Below are 27,074 nucleotides of genomic sequence, written 5' to 3'. Positions count from 1 at the left end.
ATTAGGTAAATTCAGTGAGGTTGCGTACAACGAATAAGTTGAAAACTAAATAGTGCTATTGAATTTCTGAATATTTTTTCCATGTAACAAATGCAGGAAGGTTGTTAGAAATATCAGGGTTCTCAATGTAAATTTTCAGATTTTTATACAGACTTTAGACTTCAGGTAAGTCAAGATTATAACTGTCTCTCCTATCCAATTGTTAAGATCTTTACTTGCTGTGGTTGTGTCAGAGATAAAGAATTTAAAAAAAATTTAGAATATTTTGCTAACTGAAGGGTTACAGAAATTTCAGTAGTCTAAGGAAAAACAGATAGAATAATGAAATGAGCCAAAACTATATCAAATAAACCAAAAAACCTAATTTTCTCTATTAGCAAATCCTGGTAGTTCTGCCTCCAGAACAAATCGCACATCTGTGTGTTTCTCTTCCAGTCTCTACCTCTACTGTTGTCACCCAAATCCTTGCCACTGTCATTGAGTAGCTGGGCAGCTGCAGTAGTGCCAGCTTGCCTCTCCATGTAATCAATTCCCACCTACTAGCTGGAGTGATCTATTAAAAACACAATCATCATCATGTGCTTCCTTTGCTTAAACCCTCCAGTGGGTTCTCATTGCTCCTAAAATGAACTTCCGACTCCTTACCAGCCAACAAAATCTGTAAGATCTGGCCTCTGTCTACCTCTCACCCTCCTTGGGTCTCTTCCTCCAGCCACCCTGATCCTCTTTCTGTTTTAGGAACTTGCGAAATTCATTCCTACCCCAGGGCCCTTGCACTTCCCTCTCCCTGGAATACTTCCTACAGTCCTTGGCATGATGGGTTCCTCCTCTTATTTCAGGAATGAGCTCAAGAATCATTTCAGAGACGCATTCCTAGAAACCCTACCTAGAGGAACCACCTCTCCCTTATCCCATACCCAGTTGCTCTCACATTGCTCTTTTGTGTCTTTTGGCCTCTTACGATTATTTGAAATCATCCTTTAAAATTATATTCATTTATTTGTATGGGGTCTTTCTTGCAGCTGCAGAAATCTGCTCCATGCGGAGAGTCTTTGACCAGTTAACTGCTGTAGCCTCAGAACTTAGAATAAAATGACTAAACCGACAGATAAACCAGGAAGGATCTGATTGAAGTAACAATGCAAACACTTACCTTTCTCTCTCACAATGAGAAGAATCCCGTTTTCACTTATAATGTCAAGCAAACCTCTTTTGCCCTAAATTTAAATATTAATAGCTATACATTTATGGAAAATATGATATAATTCTCTCAATTATTTTCCATTGCTTATAAATAGACATCTTTGTATTTTACCTATGTTCACATAACCTTAATTTTTAAGATGTTAAATAAGATAATAAGATTCATAAAATTGTTCATTACAGATTCTTTGAGCTTCTCGGAGAGTGACAGCCTGAAAATGCAAAGTGGTGTTATTGTCATCATCACTATTATTAAGTAGCTTCTTTCTTAGTCTTTCCGCAGAAGACCTTTGTAACCCTCTCCTACGCATATACCCGAAAATTATATCATGCTAAAGAATATTAAGCATAAAACAAACTATCGATTATACAAAAGAACAAGTCTTTCTCCCCTATTTAGTAAGAGTAGGTAGTAAGGGCAAAATTACTTTAAAAAAAAGATTTATTAATGAGAGCATTTCAGAAATGGAATGTGTTCATTATTAACATTTTTTTCCTTCAGGCTTGTCATTATGAGTCTTTCTAAAATTGTGATACTCTTTTTCTGTAAATCTGAGTAAATAAAGGTCAGTATAAAAAATCACAAACTCATTTGGTGATCACCATGTTTCTAGTATATATTTCTAGTATCTTTCAGAATATTGCTGATCTTTGCACAGAGTAGGTTAATTATTTACCAACTCTAAGAAATACCAAACATCATTTATTCATAATGTTTAAGAACTGTTTTTTATCAATGTGATTTCTTGCAATTCAGAATTTTTCCTATATTTGGAATACCAAATGCAAAAATTAAAATAAGAATTTATTAATTGAAGTTTCAAGTAGTTGAATCGAGATTTAATTAGATTTCATGTACTCTTAAATTATTGCTTTGCAAAGAATTAATCTTTCCTTTCCCATTGCCCTTCCACCTAGGATATATAGACCACTTCTCAATTCCTGTATTAGAAGCAAGGAATTTGTCCCCTTAAAGAATTTTTTGAACAATACTTTAGGGGGGAAAACATGTCATTTTCTTTAGAGCTTTTTTTGGTCTTTCTTAATTCTTGTGTGTAATTTTATATTCTAATTACGGAAAAGATTTTGCATTAAATGGATAATTCAATAGCGCACATGGCCTCCAAATACTTCATTTTTTTCCTTTTGTACTTTATTTCTGTCATTTACATATTCATTTTCTCCATTTTAACTGAATCTAAGGCGGGGACTTCCTCTTGAAGGCTTTAAAGTTTCAGGTATTTGAATTTTTCTTCACCACTTAAATGATTTAAAATTTTTTATCATTCCACAATCTGATTACTTACTACATAAAAAATGGAAGTACATTACTAAACTACATTAAAACAGAATTGAAAACAGTTTTTAGAAGTCATTGGGCCTGCCAAAGATTCTACCTGGTGTTCAAAATAGGTCAGCCTGAGAAACAAAGAGAGAATTTAGAAAAATACGACATTCATTCACATTTTTTGGTGAAGCCAAAAATATGTACCCATGTATGATTCATCTGTTTCATCAGTATTCATCTATTTTTACCCTTTCCAATTCACTAGAGTAAGGAAAGCGAATCACTTACTGAAAATATATGTTGGAATATATATATTTATTTTATATATATATGAAATATTTCCTCCCCAAAATCAAATTTCCATGGAAGCAATTCTTAAAATGTAATGGAAGGAAAAGCAGAGCACATGAATGATCTTTCAGTTATTCTTCCTAATTCCCATTCTTATTTCTTTTAGGCTTTGTACATATAAGCCAGTGGTTGAATTTCAAAACCACATGTTTACTTTTCCCAAGTAAACTCCATATTGACAGCACAGGAACATACTTTGAGAGTTGGCTTTGTCTGGGTTCTGCTTTAAAAAAAAAAAAAAAGTTCTGTGTAATAGACTCTGCATTTTAAGTTTTTAAGTTCCTTGTCTGGAGGAGCCAAAGCAATGCATGTCTTAACGCTCCAATAAAACCAGCAGTTCCATTGCAAGTCAATTGCAATTTGTGCAGTAATTTAGAGACATGTTAAAGAAACAAGATTGTTAAAGGGTGATTTACTCTATGCTGAGTTTTAGTTTGTTATTATTTTTTATTACAGTCATATGGTAATTTGAATACAATTGTATGATTTGGTATTACTGTTTGAATCAAAGCTCTCCTAAATTAAAAGATAGCAAAACTAGCCTTTGAGTCATTTAACCATATCTGTCCTTTGCATTTGTATATACTACTTTGAATTTCTAATTTCAAATATTTTAACATGCCTGTTATTTAAGATTAATAAATAATATTTAAAATATGCCCGATGCAGCAATCTGTAGACAACCAAGAGAACTTTTCTAATCAAGCAAATTGTTTTTCCCTAAATCTCTATATGTGTCTATTCTAAGCTGTCTGTTGATCCCATCTAATTTGTTCTTTCATATTGTTGCTTGGAATTCAAATGGCTTGCTTTTGGAATTTAAACATTTAAGATAAATATTTCCCTTTAATGCATTAATGAAGATAGGTGACAATGTTTATTTTTAAAGAAAAAAAAGGGTCATGTCCCCAAATGGAAACAGAAGCAACTCACTTTTTGCTTTTAAAAGCATTAGTCTAATTCCACCTGATTTTAAAACACAAAATCTTATGGTACTCTCATGAGGAAGGAAAACTTTAAAGGGATTGTATTCTTCACTTTAACAAAAGGTTTGATTATAACATCAGTACATTAAAGGGCATTGTGCTGTAATAGGCATCAAGGTAAAGAACAGAATAGAAAATAAAGCTCTCCTAATAATAATTGTACTCTTAAAAAAAACCAACTTTATTTAGTGTATCTTCTCTATAGTGGACAGAAGTTTATTTCTGGCAGTGTCATTGTAAGAAAAAAATTTAATTGGTGCAGTTTTATTTGTTTCATGTCTAAAGACCCACAAAGCGATAGAAGTCTCCAAAGCTCTCTGAAGGCAATGTTTTATGTTGAAATTAGTGATTTCAGTATACCCTGACTGACGTGAAATAATCCTGAATGAATCCCTTTTTCCTTACTTAAGAAATGAGCTACCATCCTTAGGAGTTTTAGTATTTAATTTTAGGAGTTTATTTTCATTTTTTCTTGCACTGACCATCATCTCGCCCTATCATTTTGGGTACTAAAAGATATCAAAGTCATATATAATTTATATGACTTTTAATGGAGCGAAAACTTGTGTCAGTCCATACCAGGTTTTAGCGTGCCATTCCATTTGGATTTCACTGAGCACCTTTGACAGCTGGGATCTGTTAGAAAAAGGATGAACACACAGGATTCCAGCACCTATAAGTTGGATTGAAATAATCCTTTTAAAGTTACAAAACTCCATTATCACAGCATCAAGAAAAGGGGTCTCAACACTACCTATTAGCATAAAGGCATCGACCCATGTGGGCCTAGAGAGCACAGGTCTGCATTTGCTTTCTTTGTGAACGATCACAATTAAACAGCCCATTTGAACTACAAACTTGGGCTTTTTGCCCATGGTGAAATAGAATGTTTAGGTTTTTTAAGGTTTTGTGTTTTTTTTTTTTAAGATTTATTTTTTCTTTCTCTCCCCTTCCTTCCTGTCCCCCACCCCCCACCCCGTTGTCTGCTCTCTGTGTTCATTCACTGTGTGTTCTGTGTCCACTTGCATTCTTGTCAGCGGCGCCGAGAATCTTTCTCTTTTTTGCTGCATCATCTTGCTGCATCAGCTCTTCATGTGTGTGGCCCCACTCCTGGGCAGGCTGTGCTTTTTGCCCACGGGGTAGCTCTCCATGCAGGGGACACCCTGTGTGGCATAGCACTCCTTGCACGCATCAGCACTGCGCATGGGCCAACCCACCACACGGGTCAGGAGGCCCTGGGTTTGAACCCTGGACCTCCCATATGGTAGGTGGACACTCTATCAGTTGAGGCAAATCTGCTTCCCACAATGTTTAGTTTTAATAAATGTCATTATCTCCTTGGTATTCTGGATACCGATCTTTGACTTTGGGACTAGTAGAATGGTACCCATAAAACAGTATCTCAGCATGTAATTGAATAATGTGATCTTTGGGTCCCAAACCAGAAGCTCCACACATGCTAGAAGTCATCTTTATTAATTAGCAGTTTAGTTGCACATTGTTGCTTAAACGGGCATTTCCAGTAATTCCACTTTTCAAGATTGGCCATGAAAAACCTCCCCTTTAAATCAGTAATAAACAAAAGAGAGCAAATAGAAATGATGACGTGACTAGACCCATCCCTGATATCATCATAGAGTGGCGTGGTATCTTGAACGTAAACATCTGTTCAGGTGTTAGTTTTATATACGTAATAAGAAAACAATGAGTTTATTAAAAATGCTTCCATTTCTCCTAAAGAGGATAAAACATTGAAACTATGAACCATGAACTTAATGAAGTTTCTATACTTATTTATCTCTTTAATAGTATTAGTGATGGTGTTACTACACTTATTTATAGTAATGTTAAATCCATAGTAATGATGTTACTATAATCATCTCTTTAATTCTGCATTTCAGCTATAGTCAGCTGCTGGTATTTTGGAGACTTAATGTGTTGTATTATATTAGGTAAGGGTAATGCCCATATAACTGCATTAGAATTGCAGAATATTAGAACAGAAAGAGAATTTAAGAGCTTATCTAACTCCCTCTTTTTCTAATGAAAAACTGAGACCTACTACTACCATCATCTCTTCAGTTTGTATATAATTTATAGTTTTACAAGTATTTTTCATAGATTAACTCAATCGACCCTCAAAATCATCTGATTACATACTATGATTCCTGCTTTATATATTATGATTCCCATTTTATGTATGAGTAAATTAAGGGTCAATTAGACTAGATTGCTTGCCCGAAAGCACATAACCAAAAGAGTAAGCTGTGTTGTGGGAACAGAAGCTTTTTATGACTTTTTAAAGAAGTCTTTAGAAAACAAGTTCAACACCTTCCTATTCAACAGAATTCTTTAACATTGATAAAGTTTTGATATAAAAATAATCTTCTGAGGATGTAAAGTACTTCTGTGATTATTAACATACTGTATTAGGTAACCAGAACATACTCAATTTTCTATTATACTAGAAATTGCTTTCTTGACCTCAAGGTATTGACAATTTGACCAGAGAAGAGGGCAGAAAATATTCAGGCTGTACTGATGAAATGTGGACGTATTTTTTTCCCCATTGTATAACATAAGATCCTGGATTCTCTGTAAAATTATTCCATTAAATGTGGTAACCACTTGGTTTACCTGACACACTGAAACTGTTGCCTGCAAAAGTCATCTGTTGGCACAAAGTACAGATAACCCAGAACCTATCCTTAATTTCCCTATCCTAAATGGTCTAACAGTACGGGCTAGAAAAGGAAGTATGGAGATGGGGAGCTGGAAAAACGACATCAGACATCGAAGATAGATTAAAGAGGAAAGCCATAGGCTGAATTGGTATCTTTTAAGAAAATAGATCTTATGAAAGCTGATCATGTCATTCTCAAAGGACAAAAACCTCAAATGCAACTACATCATTAACCTGTTGTAAGTGTTAACACCACGCACTCTGCGGTTAATGTCAGCCAGTGTGTGCTGGCTACAAACTTAGAAAACACATGTTTCTAAACCTTGGGTTTTTCCCCTAGAATGGTTTGATCTGGGGATTAGCTTTTATTTGAGAAGATCAAGTCTAGGTCCCCAGGAAGTCTCCAGGAGTACTCAAGAAAGTTTTAGATCCTTCTCATTCAGAGCCTCTAGACATCTCTAAAATCACCTCAAGGAAAATTCCCTTTTTTTTTAAAATTTATTTTTATTTATTTCTCTCCCCCGCCCCCCCAGATGTCTGCTCTTTGTGTCCATTTTGCTGCGTGTTCTTTGTCCACTTCTGTTGTTGTCAGTGGCACGGGAATCTGTGTTTCTTTTTGTTGCGTCGTCTTGTTGTGTCAGCTCTCCGTGTGTGCGGCGCCATTCCTGGGCAGGCTGCACTTTCTTTCGTGCTGGGTGGCTCTCCTTACGGGGCACACTCCTTGTGCTTGGGGCTCCCCTGTGCGGGGAACACTCCTGCGTGGCAGGGCACTCCCTGTGCGCGTCAGCACTGTGCATGGGCCAGCTCCACACGGGTCAAGGAGGCCCCGGGTTTGAACCACGGGCCTCCCATGTGATAGATGGACACCCTAACTACTGGGCCAAGTCTGCTTCCCAAGGAAAATTCCCTTAATGCAGTGTAAGAACAGGAAAATGTCATGCTGAGTTCTTCCAGCCAAGAACCCTTTCAGAGCATCTACCTTTGTTACCCCAAAATATTTTTAAAAGTGTAGTGGGCAATGCTTAAAGATTAAAGATACACTTCCAAACATTCCGTAAGAACCACGGAGAGCTATCCAACATCGATTTATCTCAGCTCTTCAAAACAAATCAGCTAATATTAAGCACTTACTCTTCATTTTGAGTTTATACCATCTTGGGATAACCTTCTAGTACTAGCAAACTAATACTTTCCTTTGCATATCCCTGAGTTTTGAGCTTCCTTCTTAAAGCTTCGACTCAGAGCCCCAGTATAAGGAACCGCTAAGAGATACCAGACCTGATGGTGTAAGATGCCAGGAGGAATCAGGTTACAGAAGAACCCAGGTGTCCAGCTTGACTGGAGACAGCGCAGACCAAGGCCCACTTGAGTAGTAATTATTGAGTGCTCTGGTTCACAGAATGGGCAGGAGCAGACCGAGAAGGCTCCAGGGCAGGGGCAACAGAGGACTTGGTCTGGGCCGTGAAGGATGTTAAGACTTAGAGAAAAAGAGTTGGGGAGAATAGGTTTCTTGAAAGGTTCCCGCTCATCTGAGTTTTAAAAGACTGCCATTAATTTGGAGTTTTCATAGGAGCGCAGGAATGGGTGTCCCCTATTCGGCATGGGTTGAAAAGATGTTCACCACCTCACCCAGGAAGGCAGGGAGGAGATATGTAAAAAGACATTTCAAATTCCTTATATTACATTTTTTGGGCAATTCTTCCAAATTTCAGAATATTCAAATACAGTTTTTCAGATGCCTGTTATCAATATAAAGGTCTTATCTGCAGTACCAATCACTCACAGAAATTTCCAGGTTACAGGCCATCATTCAACAAATATTGACTGTTTTTGCATCAGGAGCAAAAAAGCTGAATGAAATACAGGCTCTGCCCTCAGAGAAAATGACTCTCATGGGTAGAGCAACATCTTGAAGCAAAACCTAGAGCACAAAGCAGAATATAATTAATGTCATAGAGATGTATTTTTTTAAAGATGTTGAGCATTTGATGTGGGGAAAGGTTGTCAGAAAGGAAGATCATGTGGGGGCCATAGAGAGTATGTCAAAATCAGTCTCATGAAGCTCCGGCTAGGCCTCTGGCTGCTGGGTGCTTTGGAGAAAATGGTTTATTCCCCATATATAAGATGCAAGCCTCATCTCAAGATCATTTCAACTTAAAAAAATTCTATAGTATCAATGCTGTAGAGCTAGTCTAATGGTAATCAGCGCTGTAAGAAAAGGAAAAATGCATGTGTGTCCAGAATGGGAGAGTTTTAGAAAAGGCTCCCATGTTATCTCTGTAGAGTGAGATTCTGTGTGCCTTTTGTTTTCCCTCTGCTTGTTGTCATGTTCTGCTCTTTTCTACATGTGTTATCAAGTCTTAAGAAAGCTACTGTTTTTGTCAGCAAACCAAGCCCTCCTACCGTCACCCTCACAGTCCCTCACACATACACACATAAAATAAAAGCATTTCAGTGTTGAGGCTTAAAACACCCAAAGCAAAATGCCCATTATAGGAGGAAGAACCTAAATATTTTTTAAAATTACATGTCAGTTTCCCTAATTATTCCAGAAGATAGCTGTGCCTAAGGTGGATTGCCCATGCCTGTGATAATTTACATTTCTCACAGTCTTGAAAAGTATTAAATTATTGTGGTACTTTTGGCTTTTGTTTTCATTGTTTAAAATATATTTTACCACCAAGGCTTGGTATCCCTCACAGGCGGCATGAAAAGATACACTCTTCCATCAGATGCAAATTATCTTAATCCACAAACCATGAAAGAGGAAAGACTATTAAAATGTGGATGGAGGAAATTAAATCAGGTTAATATAATAAACTATATTTCATAAAAATATTAATAGAAAAATACAGAACAGATCATATTGAGACCAGCGAAACAGCACAAACACAAAGCTACTGGAACTCTGTGTGCTGAAAGAATGAAAAATGTATCTCAATTTTAATATAACAGAGTATAACTTTAGATTACTTAAGTCTCAGTAAAGAAAAAAATGTCAATATCTACCTCTTCTTTCCTCCCTTCTACCACCCAAGTTAAACTGGTTACTCAGTTTGTATTTTTTGCAATAAATGTAGAAATTCAAGTGAGCTTGCAGCGTGAGTTCACTTCCCATAGTTAAGAGAAATGTGAAATTTTAAACAGCTGCAGTTTACAGGAATTAAGATAATATCCAATACCCCTTTTGCAGACGATATTTGCAATTAGACTAAGCCTGCCAAGGTTCATCGTTTTAGAATCAGTCATGTTTTATTGAACAATGTTCATTGGTTCATGATGGATATTGTGAAAAGAGTGTTTTCCAAAGAAGAGCTAGGACCAAAAATCATTTTGCCAGGGAACAACTTTATATCTATTTATAAGGCTGCAGTTTAACAAATAACTACAGAAACTGTGCACAGTCAGAATTACCCCCACCTCACAGTGCCCCCCTCACACACCATATTTTGGTCTAGATAAGCCTGTTAGTATTTTCACAAAACTTAAGTATGATCTATGCAAAACCACTTTCCTTATTAGGATAATGTTGGTGTAATATCACGTTTTATTATATTCCACAGTGATTGTTTCAAAAGAAAGCCATTTGTGGTTTACATTCCCTAGATGGAGCCCTTTGAATTTTGACTTTTTCTTAAATCAAGAAATGTATATCGGGATGATTCTTCCAAATGTGAAGTAATCCCAGAGTCCGCCTGGCTAGACGTGGTGATGTTCAGGGGTTGGCATGAGTCAACAAAATTCATTTCCTTGGACTCAGTAAGTTTAGAGCAGCTGTGAGCTTCTGTTATTAATATGAATGTGGTTCTGAGATTTAAGGCTATGTTATGGAAAAAAAAAGACTTAATTCTATGGACGTACCCTTTATGGCCGCAGCTTCTCAATCATCTGTGTGAAAATCTATCTACTAGTTGTGCTGAGTGGCTCTAGCAGAGGCTGGAGAGGTCCTGGCGTCGAGTCACAGCCGGTGGCACATTGCTTTTCTGCCTACCCGCACCCCCAGGACGCTCTCCACACAGATTTGCGGGGGATGCCTGAGCAGCTGAGCCATGTGCATCCTTGAAGGCATATCATCTTCCCCACGTGCCCACCCAGAGCCCAGGGCTTTGCATCCATTGGTCCAACACACAGAGATGGTATACCTGGCTGTGAATCAGACCCCGATGTATGGAAGGTACTCAGTATTTGTTGAATGAATAATACAAAGCAATTCAATTCTGTTTTGAGTTCCCCTTCCTTTGCTGGGTTGTAGGACTCCAGGGCACCCCTGAACTTGTGCAAGACACACGGCCTCTCCTTTCTGTTCCCCTTTCTCAGCGTATCCTGTGGAGTAGATACTAATGAGCAGAAGGTGGCCAAAGAGCCAGAACAACCCAGTGACCTTTGAATAAATCTGAGGGCAGTTGTCATGGAGGCAGGGACTGGGGAGTGGACGAAGGAGTTAAAAGTAGAAAAAGTGCAAAGGGTGTGAACACTTGATATACATTGTAGTGTCTGACTTTGAAATGCTTTTCCTTAAAATCATGACTGTTTCTCTACTGAACAGATCAATAAGAAAAAAGTAGATCATGCTGGCAGGCATGGTTGTCTTTGTGGAAGGCCTTCATTTCCTCTTCCACCTCTGATAATCAATGCTGACAGGCAAATGTCCAGAAAAATTAAGATACGAGGAGCCGAGAGTCAAACTAGTGGGTTCCCTGCCTTTTTTTTTTTAAAGGCTGCTAGCTGTTTAACATTTTGCAGCTGAGTATCTTAAATTTCAGAAAAATCTGCTAATTATAAGAATGACTTGTGTGCAAACAGAAATGGGAACAAGGGAAACCCCACTAAGAGATTGGATTGAGTGGCCTGGCAATTTAATTAAAATATATGATATGTATAATAACCATTATTTTCATCTGAGTAGAAGACAGATTCCCAAACCTCTGCCTCATATCTGTGTTGCCGTATATATTTGGGCTGGGATTGCATGTCCCATTTTCAACGTGCCTTCATTAGCAAATATCTGAAGAAATGCTATACCTTGATTAAATAATAAGTGCAACATTGGAAAGGGTAACAAGCCAAGCCATGGCTGTTAGTAAAGCAGAAGGTATTGCTGTCAGTCTCACATTTTCCCCATGGAATGACTAACAGAACACTTGGGCACCCATGCTGGAGGTTCACAGGCAGGGTGAAATTTCCATTTCTATCTGAAGACTTTGGTTTAACCGGTTGGCATTATTCTGATTGTAAGTATAAAATAGTTTTCAAACGTATGTTATATATTTTTTCCATGAAATACTTTCGAGTAATTATTGCAGCATAGTATTGGTTAGTAACTAATGGCTCTCTTATAAAGAAAAAGGAAAAGGAAAAAAATTTAAAGCACAGTATTATTTATTTATTTATTTATTTATTTATTTATTTATTTATTTAAAATTATTTATTTTTACGAATTACATTCAAAAAATACGAGGTCCCAATCAACCCCACCGCCCCCACCCCCCACTCCCCCCACAGCAACACTCTCTCCCACCATTGCGAGACATCCATTGCACCCAGTAAATACATCTCTGAACATCACTGCACCCCATAGTCAATGGTCCACATCATAGCCCACACTCTCCCCCGTTCCATCCAGTGGGCCCTGGGGGGATCTACAATGTCCTGTAATTGTCCGTGAAGCACCACCCAGGACAACTCCACGTCCCGAAAACACTTCCACATCTCATCTCCTCCTCCCATTCCCCAAACCCAGCAGCCACCATGGCTACCCTTCCCACACCCATTCCACATTTTCTCTGTGGACATTGGATTGGTTGTGTCCATTGCACATCTATGTCAAGTGGGGGCTTAGATTCCACATGGATACTGGATGCATTCCTCCTGCTTTCAGTTGTAGACACTCTAGGCTCCATGGTGTGGTGGTTGACCTTCTTCAACTCCATGTTAGCTGAGTGGGGTCAGTCCAATAAATCAAAGTGTAGGAGCTGAAGTCTGTTGAGGCTCTGGGCCTGGGTGTCTTATTATCAGTCCAGAGATTCAAATCCCCTAAATATAGCTTAAACCCCAGCACCAACTACAATTCCAATAAAGTAGCATGCAAGTCTTGTGGGAAGAGATCCCCTCCGAGTTCAATTCCATCATGTAGAAACACCAGCTCCAAAGAAGGGCCAACTGGCATGGCAGTGAACTCCATCTGCCATGACCATAGAACCCGTGGGTCTCTTTATCCCTCAGAAGAACCAATACCTGGGGTTGTATCTACTTTATCTGTCTCTTAGACTCTGCTCAGTTAAAGCACAGTATTATTTAATGAGATCCTTCCCCTTGTCAGGATTTAGTAATCGTTTTTTACTGAGCCTTTTTTTTAACCTGTCTATAGCTTCTTTTTCCTTCCTGTATAACATAGTTTTAGCTTGTTTTTAGTCTTTCTTTGATAGAGCAATGTTCACACGTATATGTTTTCAAATGCCAGATGTGCAATCTACAGACCCTTGCTCGTAAATCTCCCATGACTCCGCATTAAGTCCAGACGTTTCGGCCAGACAGTCAAAGCATCCGCACTTGCCCAGTTCCCCTTTCCACACTGCTTCAATTGCTCGTCAGCACAGACCCACCATTCCAGCCAGGCACACCTATCTCCAGGCCTGTTCCCCTTTCATCCTGTGCAAATCCTTCTCTTCCTCCAGTGTGGTTCAAGTAGTCTCTGCAGTAAATCTCCCTGACTCCTTCCATCCATGTTCATTTATTCTCTAGCTGAACACCAGTCTTCTACACCAGTTAATCAGATGTGGTATGCCTTTTCTCCCCAATCAGTTGATAAATACCTGGAGAGTTGACATCATCCTTTGTTTTTAATGCCCATACTTAGCAACCGTAGTAGGCCCATCAGACGCACCTTTGAGCATATACATGAAAAGCATTTGCTGCGTTTCATACGTTTGGCTATTAATGTTCTTCTTGCTAGATTTGGCAAGAAGGCTCCACCCTCTGTCAGCTGATTGCTAGTTTCCTCGTCATGCCCCGGGACATCATGCTGTCCCAGGTGACACTTCCTGACTTCTGCGTTTTACATTTCAGTCCTACATGGAAGACCACTTGAAGAACAAGAATCGGCTGGAGAAAGAGTGGGAGGCGCTGTGTGCCTACCAGGCGGAGCCCAACAGCTCCCTCGTGGCCCAGAGGGAGGAGAACATGCAGAAGAACCGCTCGCTGGCGGTGCTGACGTGTGCGTATCACCTCCCACAGGAACGAGGACTTTTGTTCTCGCGAGGTTTCCACTGGGCAAGGGGAGGAGGGTGGTTGCTTACAGGGCAGGAATTTGATCCATATTCGTAGGTCAAAAAATGTAAAAGCTAGACTTTTCTTTTGCTTAGGAGAGGAACCTGAGAAATTATAGACCTTCGTAAAATCCAAATCATGCTTCTGAGTATAAATTTTTTTTCTTATAATTTCATCAGTTTTCAAAACAAGCCTTTCACTTCTTTGAGTTCTGAGGGTATTCTTTCCTAAAGAGCTCTGAAAACCAGGAAAGTCATGATTGATAAGTTTTACACTTATATGAAAAGCAAATCAACCAATAACCCCACTGGCAGATTTTTATTAAGTACCTACTATGTGCCAGGGACTGTTGATAGACTTTGGGATGTAAAGATGAACAAGCCATGGTCACTCTCTTCAAACAGCATTTAGTTTGAGTGGTGAGAGGGAGGAGGGTGAGGCTTCAAACTAGTCTTAAATAGCTCATTGATTTGGGGTAAAGAGGCATTCAGTAAGCATGTATTGAATGTCTCTTATGCATCGAGTCGTTTACCTAGGCTAGTAGGTCTTTTATGGTAAATGTTAAAATGCAAAGCCTTTTCCTCTGAGAAAATCCCCCTCCCCACCAATGATAACCCAAAACGTGACAGAAACATGACAATGGTTTCCCTTCTTTGCACCCTGGGGGCCATGGTGGCCTTTTGAGTTCTGCCATGGAAACCAGGTGATTCATGTGCAAAGAACTTAGAAATGGCCAATATTCTGTCTTCCAGCTGAGACGCAGGAACCACACCTGTAGCAGGCAGTGCTGATGCTCCCTGTCACAGGAGGTCCAGGGCCCTGGGAATGCTTTGAAATTCCTCTGTTTGATCAGCTCACTCAGGCACTGACTGTATTAGAGCCAGAGGGAAGGACGACGAGGAAGGTAATCTATTTGTCACTGAGGCTGAAAGTTAGAAAGAGACTGTAATTTGACTATCTCCTCTCCACAAACCTCTTTTCTCAGTGCTTTAGGAGTAAATATATACAGAACCTGGGATTCTTAACTGTCCTGTAATGAAACAACTTTGTGGTTAGAGGTGAACATCGGTTAGGGAAGATAGTGCTAGATAAAAGTGTATTCGTGGATAAATGAGTCTACTTTGAACAATCTTATATCACCTACTCCCATCTCCACACTGCTAGCCTTCTTAACTTTTAAAAGAAAATATTATCATCAGATTTCCACCTGCATTCCTTTCTAGGCAGAATACTAGGGGGGAAATGGCATTGCATAAACTCTGGTTGGTCTTGCCAAACTCCAGTAGGGATAATTACCTCCTCTCCTTCTTAAATCCCTGCTTCATTTTGTCTGGCTATTATCCTCTTTATGGAGTAGAACTGGCTCTGGGATGGAGCTCTAAAATGTTGAACAGTGTGGGCCTCCCAGTGATTCTAGGTCTCTGAAAGCTTACGTTGATGTATTAGAAACAGGTAGCCAAGTGTTCCTGATAAAAACCATAAGTGCGATTCAGACTTTCCTCCTCACCAGTTTCCACAACTTTGGCAGTAATAGTATCATTCTTTTAGTGTTTCAGGCTGGAAACGTTGGAGCTGTCCTTAAACAGCCTTTTCACCACGTCTGTCATTTCTCTATTTGAAAGGTACCTTAGGTTTACCCTTGGCTTCTTCTCATTTCCACCACCCTGGTCCAGACCCTCATCTCCTCAGGCTTCCTTGCTCTTCCTGACTCTGGTATCTCCCCTTTGAACACCTGCAGGCTGCTGTCCAACTTACCTTTCTAAAATAGCAATTATCATGTTATTCCTCTAAAATGGTTTCTGACTTTCAAGATGCTCCTGAAGCCAAATCCCCCAAGTTATCCAACTGGATGTCCTATGACTTCCCAGCCTCTTTCTTTCCATGTAACCCAGGAGGACACCTTCCACAAACTCTGCTCCTTCCCACCTTTCTTTATAGCTTTGCTCAGTTGATTCCTGTCTGAAATGTTCTTTCTACTTCTGGTACTGGAGCTGTTCCAGCTAAGACTGGAAGACAATAGCTAGCAAGTTGCAGAGGAAATTGAAAGGTGGTAGGGCTGTCGACTTTGAGGTCCCTTACAACCTAGAGATACTATTTACATCCTAATTATCTTTCAAAGGAGAAGGGAAATGCATATATTACATGATTGACTGTCATTGTGCTAGGACTAGTCATATTATCTCAGAAGTTTAAGGAACATAATTTGCCTTTTAAGTTTTTTGTGCCCAAAAAATTATGCAATATTCTACTCATCTGCTTTTTAAATTAAGAACAGGAATATGATGCTAGTTTGATGTTCTATCTTAAGCAACAAAAAAACTTGATTCTGTATTGTAATAAAGGGAGAAATAGACACAGGAACTAAATACTTAAAGAGTAACAAAACCAAAGAGAGGGCAGTGGGTCTAGCTCAGTGGTTGAGCACCTGCTTCACATGTGCAGGTTCCCGGGTTCAATCTCCAGTACCTCCAAAAACAAAACAAAACAAACAAAATTTAAAAAACCAAAGAGAGTGGAAAGCAGAAGACCCAAATACATAAAGAGAGGAGAAATACACACAATGTAGTGTTCCCATATTTTGAATTTTTAGGAGATTGACAACCAAAGGCAGAGCTGTTGGCATTGCCCCCACCCCACCTCCTGACTGGCCTTGTAGATGTGGTCAGATGAAGACGAAAGCCAAATCTGGATCCCCTATTCCCAGAAGTCAGCTTAACTATGATGGTGCCTTGCTTCAGCTGCATTGCAGATTAAATAAGAACCACCACAATTTACTGAGCAGAGCACATGCAAGGCTTCAACCTTGGGCCTCACATTTATGTTACCTCCAATTGTCACAAGGAATTATTTCCCCTGATATGGCAGATAAGGTCATTGGGATGTAAACCCAGCCCTCACATGCCAGTATGCCAATGCATGTTCTTTGTATACTAGATGGGAGGCGGCCCTCACAAGTTTTTATGAACTAGCCTGAATTTTTTTGTGAGAAAGTAAACATAAATTTCAAGCTAATTCATTTCAAGAAATGAATACTTGAAATTCATACTGAGAACTGCATTACTTTGTCTGAGCACAGCTTTCCCTAAAATATACAGAAAATAACTCCTTTCCTAATAAACATTTGGCTCAAATTATTTTAAAACTGTAAGGAGAATTCCCTCAGAGGAATATTCTGCTTTAGTTACATCTGAGTGATCAAAAACTATCCTCTGATTTGTATTTAAGAATCAGTTGTGGGAAGATGGTAGAATAGGAAGTTCCAGGAACCAATCCCTCCTATTAATAGGCAGGAATTGTCTGAATCAACTATTTTGAAACTCCGGAGTACAGTATAACACTGTACAGTATCTATGAAGAGCAGGAGGAAGAACCTGGTAAATTATGGTAAATAGCAGTAAAATGCCCTCTCCACCCTACTGTTACGGTCACATAGCCATCACTCTGGCAGCTGGCAGCAGTGGAGTCCAGCCCCTCAAATAGCTCGCTGGTGCCAGAAAGGGACATAAAAATCCAGTTCCCCAAAATGGGGTGGGGGGAGCTGGGGGAGAGAGCACACTAATCACTGATCACTCCTTTTGATTAAATTACCTGGGATCTTGGGAGCTGGCTCTGATGGCACTCTTTGTTCCAAACCACCTTGGACAAAGGTAATGGAGGATATAGAAAGAGGGTACACTTCCTTAGAGTTGTGGAAAACAGTTAAAGAGCTATATTTTCTGGGCAGGGGCCAAATCAAGAAAACCCAGCTTTGGAGTACCCCCCTCATACCCTCCCTAGGGAAGTATTGGGCCAGCTGATGCTCCCTTGTGGGTCCCTGGCCTTGTTCCAGCTGGAAAAGACTGACCTGGGAAACTCCTCTCCAGCATGCTCCCCTCCCAGAATTTGTCCTTTACACAAAAGCAGCTTGAGACAACAAAGCACTACAAGAAGCTATTGAGTCTGGAGCAAAGGCTTACCTGCTTTAAAGACGTGCAGTGGAACCCCCAGAAGAAGGAAAAGCTCTGTTTCAGGGGAAGTAGAGGGGAAACTCAAATGCCTGTAAACAGGGGCGCTCCTAAGACTACTAGCAAGCACAAGACACAGGCCCAGAAAAGACAGGGGAAACTCTGTACTTTGCATTTACCTTGGGCTTACCCTCCTCATAGGATGGCTGAACTACAACAGAGCGCACCGGCAAAAGGAATGCCAGAATTGAAATATGGTGAAAGGTGTGCCTTGTTTTGGTATAGTGTGTTTAAGTGGCTCCTGACACTCAAGAAAATCTCATCATATCACCAGCTGGTTACAAACTAAAGAAAAAGACATCTCAGGAGAAAATCCTAGAGATATTTTGAAATATAAAAGTGTACAGTGTACAAAAAAGATAACAAGAGACAAACAAAGAAACAGGAAATTATGGTTCATCCAAAGGAAGGGTATAAAAATCCAGGAAAAAAATCAACAAAGAAGACCAGACTGTGGACATAACAAAGCCTTTTAAAAAAGGATTCTCAATATACTCAAGAAGATGAAAGAAATACAAAGTGCTAAAGGATATCAAGAAAACAATGAATTAACAATATGATAATTTCAATAAAGAGAAATTTTTAAAAGAGAACCACACAGAACTACTGGAGTTGATGACCACAATAAATGAAATGAAGATTCCCAGGAGGGTTTTGACAGCAGATTGGAACAGAATAAAGAATCCGTGAACTCAAAGATGAGAAAGTGAAATGAGTCAAGCTGATGAGCAGAAAGAAAAAAGAAATATAAAAAGTGTGAAGAACCTAAGAGACCCCTGGAACACCTTCAAGTATACCAATATATGCATTATTTGAGTCCCAGAATGAGAAGAGAGAAAGAGGCAGAAGGAATATTAAAAGAATTAATGACAGAAAAATTCCCAAACTCAGTAAAAGATGTAAATGTGCATATCCTAGTAGCCCAGAGAACACCAAACAGGATAAACTTGAAGAAAAATAAGCATATCAGTTATTGATCTAGGTCTTGAATAAAAATGAAAAGGAGAGAGTTCAGAATGTTGCAAGGGAAAAGCAACATGTTATGTACAAGGGAGTTCCAGTTACATGAAGTGCTGATTTCTCATCAAAACTATGGAGGCAAGAAGGTAGTGAATTGAGATATTTAAAGTGCTGAAAGAAAACAATTGCCAACCAAGAATTTTATATCTGGCAAGACTTCCTTTCAAAAATGGGGAGGTAAACAGTCCAACATAAAATCTGAGGGAGTTCATCACCACTAGACCTACCCTACAAGCAAGGCTAAAAGGACTTCTTCAGACTGTAAGGAAAGGAAACTAGACAGTTTTTCAAAGTGGCATAAAGAAATAAAGACCTCTAGTAAAGAAAGGTAGCCATTTGGGTAATTATAAATGCCAATACTGGGTATTGTATATTTTGGTACATAACTCCACTTCTTAACACTGTACAGGTGCTGAAATGCAAATGCATAAAAAACTAATGAAAACTCTATGGTTTTGGACATACAATGTACAAAGATAGAATTTGTAATAAATATAAGAAAAGGTGGGGGTACAGAGGAGGATAGGAATAGTATATATGTATGCTACTGAAGACAAGTTGATATCAAATCAAATATGATTGTTATATATTTAGGATTTTAAATTTTAACCCTATAATAACCACAAGGAAAATATGAAAAATGAAAAATGTTTCCAGATAGAAATGAGAAGATACTCAATATGGTACAATACAAAAAATTGAAATATATATGAAAACAGGCATTACTGGAAGAATTGAGAAGCAGTAAAGGTATAAGACTTACAAAGACTAAATAAAAAAATGTCAAAAGAAAGTTCTACATTAGCAGAGTGACTTTAAATGTAAGTGGGTTAAACTCTCCAGTCAAAAGGCAGAGTTTGTCAGAATGGATAAAAAAAGCATGATCCCCACTATAAGCTGTCCAAAAGAGATACACAAGTAGGTTGAAAGTGAACAGATGCAAAAATAATTCCATGTAAGTAATAATAAAGAGTTGGAGTAGCTATAGCAATATCAGATAAAATAGACTTTAACTCAAAAACAGTTATGAGAGACAAAAACTGTTATTATATACTAATAAAGGGCCAATTCAACAAGATGTAACAATTAAAAACATATATGCATCTAAGAGCAGAGCTCCCAAAGAAAGCAAACACTGACACAGTTGAGGGAAAATCTGATGGTCCTATAATAATTATAGAAGACTTTTATATACCACTTTCAATAATGGATAGAAGATTGAGACAGTAGTTCAATAAGGAAACATAAGACTTGAACAATATCTAAACCAACTACATCTAACAGGCACATATAAAATACTTCACTCGACAACAACAGAATACACATTCTTCTCAAATGCAAATGGATTATTCTCAAAGATAGGCCATATGTTAGATCATAAAACAAGTCTCAATAAATTAAAAATATCAAAATATAGTAATGTATATTCTCCATCTACAACAGAGTGAATCTAAAAATCAATAACAGAGAGAGAAATGGAAAATTCACAAATATGTGGAATTTAAACAGCATACTCAAACAACCAAAGGACCAAAAAAAAAAAAAAATCAGAAGTAAAATTAGGAAAAATCTTGAGGAAAATGAAAATACAACATACCAAAACTTATGGGATGGAGCAAAGGCAGTATGAGAGGGAAATTTATAGATCTAAATGCTTACATTAACAAAGAAGAAAGACTTCATGTCAGAGACCAAACCTAGAAACTTGAAAAAAAGAATGGCAAACTAAACCCAAAGCAAGCAGAAGAAAGGAAATAAAAAAGATTAGACTAGATATAAATGAAATAGAAAAAAGCACAATAGAATCAACAAAACCAAAAGTTGGCTCTTTGAAAAGATCAATAAAATTAACAAACTTTTAGCTAAACTGAAAAAGAGAAAGAGGAAACAAGTAAAATCAGGAATGAAAAGGAGAACATTATTATTGACACCACTGAAATGAAAAGCACTATTAGAGGATACTATGAATGACTGTATTACAGCATATTAGTAACCTGTGAAATGGACAAGTTTGTGGAAATACTTAAACTACCTACTCTGACTCAAGAAAAAATAGAAGAACTCAAACCAAAAACTAGTAAAGAGATTGAAGGTATAATAAAAAGCCTCCCAACAAAGATAAACCCAAGATCACATGGCTTCACAGGGGAATTTTACCAAATGTTCCAAGCAGAATTAATACCAGTCCTGCTCATAGTCTTTCAAAAAATTGAAGAGGAGGGAACACTCCCTAATTCATTTTACAATGCCAATATCACATTCATACCAAGAAAAGAAAGTTACAGACCAATGAATATAGATGGTAAAAGTCATTAAAAAAATACTAGCAAATAGAATCCAACAGCATGTGAAAAGAATTATACACTATGATCAAATGGGATTTATCTCTGGTATGCAAGGTTGGTTCAACTTAAGAAAATCAATTAACATGATACACTACATTAGTGGAATGAAGGAAAAAAAAATCACACGGTCATCTTAATTGATACAGAAAAGGCCTTTGACAAAATCCAGCACCCTTTCTTGATAAAAATACAGAGGGAAGCGGATGTTGCGCAACTGACAGAGCATCTGCCTACCATATAGGAGGTCCAGGGTTCAAACCCAGGGCCTCCTGGCCCTTGTGGTGAGCTGGCCCACGCACAGCGCTGCCACACGCAAGGAGTGCCATGCCACGCAGGGGTGTCCCCCGTGTAGGGGAGCCCCATGCGCAAGGATGTGCCCTGCAAGGAAAGCTGCCCCAGGCGAAAAAAGCACAGTCCCTCCAGGAGTGGTGCCGCACATACAGAGAGCTGACACAGCAAGATGATGCAACAAAAAAAGAGACACAGATTCCCGGTGCCTCCAAGAATGCAAGCAGACACAGAAGAACGCACAGCGAATGGATACAAGAGAGCAGACAATGCGGGGGAGGTGAGGAAGGGGAGAGAAATTTTTTTAAAAATCTATAAAAAAAAAAAAACAACCACATCAAAAACTGGGAATAGATGGAAACTTCCTGAACATGATAAAAGGTATATATGAAAACTCCATGGCTAACTTCATACATAATGGTGAGAGACTGAAAACTTTGTCTTTAAGATCAAGCACAAGACAAGGATGCCCATTATCACCACTGTCACTCACCATTATACTGTAAGCTCTAGGCAGACCAATTAGGCAAGGAAAAAAAATAAAATGCATACAAATTGAAAAGTAGGAAGTAAAACTTTCCCTATTTGTGGATGATACAGAAAATCCTAAAAAAACCACACAACAAATCTCCTAGTGCTAGTAAATGAATTCAGCAAAGTGGTAAGGGACAACATTAACACTTAAATATCGGTAGGTTTCTAAACACTGGTAATGAACAATTGGAAGATGAAATCTAGAAAGAAAATTGCATTTACAATAGCAACTAAAAGAAATATCTAGGAGTAAATCCAACTTAGGATGCAAAGGACTCATATACAGAAAATTATAAAACATTGCCAAAAGAAATCAAAGAAAACCTAAATAAATGGAAGGACATTCCATGTTCATAGATCGCAAGACTAAGTATTGCTAAGATGTCAATTCTACCCAAAGCAATTTACAGATTCAATGCAATCCCAATAAAATTCCAACAACCTTCTTTGTAGAAATGGAAAAACCAGTCATCAAATTTATATGGAAGGGTAAGAACAACACAGCTGGAAGACTCATACTTCCTGATCTTAAAACCTATTACAAAGCCATAGTAATTAAAACAGCATGGTACTGGCACAAGGACAGAGATATAGACCAATGGACTAGAACTGAGAGCTCAGATATCAACCTTCACATTTTTGATCAACTGATTTTGACCAGAAGGCAAAGACCATGCTATTGGGAAAGAATAGTTTCTTCAACAAATGGTGCTAGGAAAACTGGATCCCCGTTTGCAAAAAAAAAAAAAAAAAGGAGGACCCCTACCTCCCATCTTATATAAAAACCAACTCAGAATGAATCAAAGGCCCAAAGAGAAGAGCAAGAACCATCAAATACCTGGAAGAAAACAGGGAAGCATCTTCAGGACCTTGTGGCAGGGAATGGTTTCTAAAACTTTATACCCAGAGTACAAGCAACAAAAGAAAAAATAAATCAATGAGACCTCATGAAAATGAAAAGGTTTTGTGCCCCAAAGAACTTTAATCATGAAAGTAAAATGACAACCTACACAATGGGAGAAAATATTTGGAAACCAACTCAATGACAAAAATAAAGCAACCCTATTAAAAAGTGGGCAAAATCTTTGCACATATGTTTCTCCAAAGAAGATAAACAAATTCCAACAATCACATGAAAAGATTCTCAATATTAAATAATAGGGAAGTGTAAATCAAAACCCTAATAAGATACCATTTCACATCCATTAGAGAAGCTACTATTAAAACAAACAAAAATGCAAGTGTTGGAGAGGATCTGGAGAAATGGGAATACTTATTCATTGCTGGTGGGAATAAGACAGTTTTGCAGTTCTTGAGAAAGTTAAGTATCGAATTGCCACATGATCTGACTATAAGTTATATACCCCAAAGAATTGAAAGCAAGAAATTCGTTGGATATTCACACACCAATGTTCGTAGTGGCATTGTCACAATTGTCAAAAGATGGAAGCAGCCCAAGTGCTGACCAATCTATGGATAAACAAAATGTGGTATATACACACAATGGAATATTATTCACTGTAAAAAGGAGTGCAGTCCTTATGCATGTGACAACATGGATGAACCTTGAAGACACGTTGAATGAAAAATAAGCCAGATACACAAATATTGTATATCAGTGATATGAAATAATCAGAATTAACGAACTCATAGAATCAAAATATAGAATAAAGTTTACCAGAGGATTGGGGGTGGGGGGTAGGAAATATACTCAGAGATTCTATTTGGGTTGATGGATGGTGGTGAGAGTAGCACGACATTGTGAATGTAATCAGAGCACTGAATTATATATTTGAATGTGGTTCAATTATAAATTTAAGAGTGTATATATATTACCAGAACAACATTTTTTTAAAAAAATCAGCACATGGATAGTTCTCCTAAATCTGATGATGCAGCAAGGATTTTTTTTCTCTCTATGAAAAGAAACATGCATCTCCCTTATACCAAAAATTTCACATGTAGAAATACGTTCCCGGACTAGCTGGCTGTCATTCTCTTTCTTTCTTCCTCCCTCTCTTCCTTCCCTCCTTCCCTTCCTTCACCTCTTTCCTTTCCTTCCTTCTTTACTTCTCAGAGACAGCTGAGTATCTGCCTCTAGGACTTGGGAGAGCTGTCAGTTTGCTGGTGTCGAAAAGAAAGTATCCCAGCAAATTATAGGTGGGCTTTTTGCTTTGCTCTATCACTGACAGAAGCTGTTCTGGCCAGCTGCTCTGCCTGGGACTGATGGATTTTTTAAGAGTCATAGGGAAGAGGGAAAAACAATTTTTTAGAGGCATACAGTCATTCTTGTTAGACTATTGCTCTGAAGATAGAAATCATCTAAAAATGGTGTCTATAAATTTTAGTGGCACATACAACTTCCATGAGCTATTCGGTGCCCTCTAGTGCTAAGAACAGAGGGCAGGCTGGTTTGTCAGGTTATATGCCACATTGACTTTCTACACTATTTAACCACTCAGGGTTCAGATTTTATATGCTCTTTACTCTCTTTCTTGAAGCTAGACTAATAAATTCTTAAGATGTCTGGCCTCAATAGCATTGTTATCTATACTTCTCATCGTTCACTTTCCTATGTTATTTACAGAATCGTACAGAGTTGGGAGGGATCTCAGATGTTGTGTAAAGAGCCTGGACCTTAGAGGTGGCCGATCAGCAGCTGGGCCCACCCTCTTCTGGACATACTCTGCTTTTACATGTCCAGAACAGTCATGATCTACCAGAAGGGCAGAGAACGATAGGTGGGTTTCTTCCTTGAGCTGGGCATTCTTAATTATATGGCACAAGGTAACATACACTGTTTGATCCATTCATCAAGCAGTTGGCTTATATTGAGCTTGCAATCATTTAATCCCAGGCTCGTTCCCATAAGGGCTATTGTTAAGCCAAAGATCTCCCCTCCCCATCCACCCCCACTTATCCCTACCCCATGGAATTTGTTTATTTTAACAGAAGACTTGAACTTTGCATTCATCTCCAGTAAACTATAACTGGTTGGTTTAGGCCTGTTATTCCAATCTGTCAAGAAGATTCTAATTCCTGATTCAACAAATTACCTCCCCCTCTCAGCTTTTTTGCCATCTGCAGATTTTATAAACATGTTTTTGTGTCTTCAAGTCATTGATAAAAATATGTTCAACAGAATAAACACAGGGTACTGCTATACAGAGTTCTCCCTCCGCACTGACACAAATCCATTAATTCTGGGTTGCACAAGCTAAGACTTTGCCTACCAGCCTTGTTGTGTAGCATGCATGGTTCAGGGCTGTCCATGAGACCCTAATAATTTTGGCAGGTGCTCATCGAGAATTTACATGTACGCTCTGTACTAAATGCTTCATATGCAGTATCTCATTTAAATCCTGTAACAAACTTATGGGATTTATATTATTATTTCCATTTTGCAAATAAAAGGACCAAAGCTTAAAGGAGGTTAAGTAACTTGCTTAAGATTGGAAATTCTCAGAGTCGTGATTCAAACCCAAGCAATCTGACCTTGCTGCCTTGCCCTCTTGACCTTACAGAATACTGTCCAACATTGAAAAGACTTTCTGGAATCAACACACACTACTTCTGAGACATTCCTGTGATCGACCAGGCTAGAGTCCTTACATGACTTTTGGCATGACTTTTCCCTATACTTTTTGTTACAAAGGTTTTAAAAACACTCAAAACTTGAAATAATAATTTGATTCTCACTTATATACCTACCACCTAAATTTACCAATTGCCACTCAATATCTTGTGATATTTATATGTGTGTACTTTATTTATTGGCTGAACTATTTCAAAGTAAGTTACAGACACCATTACATCTAAATACTTTAGCCTGCGTCTCCTAAAATGGGGATAGTCTCCTACATAACTACAATCGTATTATTATAATTAAGAAAAATTAACAATAATTTCCTAATATCATCTAACATCCAGTCCATATTCAGATGTTCCCAATTATTCCCTTATTTCCTTTACAGCATTTTTAAAACCAGGATACAGTCAAGGTATATAATTACATTAATTGCATTCTGGTTGTAATGTCTCCTTAATCTTGTTTATTCTAGAACAGTCCCCCCATCTTTTCTTCCTGGCATAACTTGTTGCTAATAAAGCCATCCTTCTCCCTTCTTTTCTAAGTAACCACATACTATACATTTGGTGGTCTGTTTAGCAGTTTTGCTGGACCCATAGGAAGCTCATCTGCCTCATTTCCAGAATCTACTATTTCCCCCTTTTGAAAACCAGAGCCTTGGCAACACTCTGCCACTCCACGCTCCTGCCGTGAGTGTGCCAGCCACACTCAGGTAGGCTCACCTACAAGGTGCAAAGCCCTCTTGGGGTCCATCTGGGCCTGGAGACCAGAACCTTTGCAGTGAATGGTTTTCTCTTATCATCTATTAATCTGTCTTGGGTTTTAGCTTTCTATTAACTATGTTTTCTTTCTAGTTTGAAAAAGCACTCTCTTTGATAAAGATGACGAAGGCAAAATAGTAATTGAGTTATTTTTCTCTTTGTTAGCTGTTAAAATTATTTTATCTGCACCAGACAGGTGTTTTATCCCTGATAGCATCTTTTGGTTTCCCCAAGCCCAGCCAAGAAGACATCTCTTCTGTTATCTTCCATATATTTTGCACTGTCAATCCAAAATGGACTTCAATCTTTCTGATGCTTTTCTTAAGACGTTGGTGCCCCACTTCTGTATATATTCTTGATTACATATCCCCCTTCCATCTTTTGTATATGTCCTTTGCTTTATCTTTATTAGTAGAGAAGTTGTGGGTTTACAGAACAATCATACATAAAATACAGGATACCCAAATACCACTCCATCACCAACGTCTTGCATTGGTGTGGAACATTTGTTACAATTGATGATAGCACATTTACATAATTGAACTATTAATTAAAGACTATGGTTTAACTTAGGGCTCACTTTTTTGTAGTGTAGTTCCATGGATTAAAAAATTTTTTTTTATTCTGTCACCATATTTACAGTCTAACATTCCCTTTTTTTTTTCATTAGAATAATCTTTTATTATGCACCATCAAAGATAAGTATTCTTTACAAATATTTTCTAGTTATTAAGGAATATACATTTCAGTCCTAAA

The 27,074-nt window shown here is 38.2% G+C and overlaps 1 protein-coding gene across 4 annotated transcripts in view; it reads left to right on the top strand.

The window, feature by feature from the left end:
- PTPRN2 (protein tyrosine phosphatase receptor type N2) overlaps positions 1-27,074 on the top strand; it is a 1,274,829-nt gene that overhangs the window by 1,170,840 nt on the left and 76,915 nt on the right. For all 4 annotated transcript variants that reach the window (XM_058297618.2, XM_058297617.2, XM_071215383.1 and 1 more), the window contains one exon: positions 13,577-13,724. In XM_058297618.2, the coding sequence (XP_058153601.1) occupies positions 13,577-13,724 (148 nt within the window). The remainder of the gene's footprint in view (positions 1-13,576; positions 13,725-27,074) is intronic.

This window comes from Dasypus novemcinctus, chromosome 5, assembly GCF_030445035.2.
Source record: "Dasypus novemcinctus isolate mDasNov1 chromosome 5, mDasNov1.1.hap2, whole genome shotgun sequence".
NCBI lineage: Eukaryota > Metazoa > Chordata > Mammalia > Cingulata > Dasypodidae > Dasypus > Dasypus novemcinctus.
The sequence above is the reverse complement of the archived record's forward strand: the minus strand, read 5'-3'. Positions and strand labels throughout refer to the sequence as shown.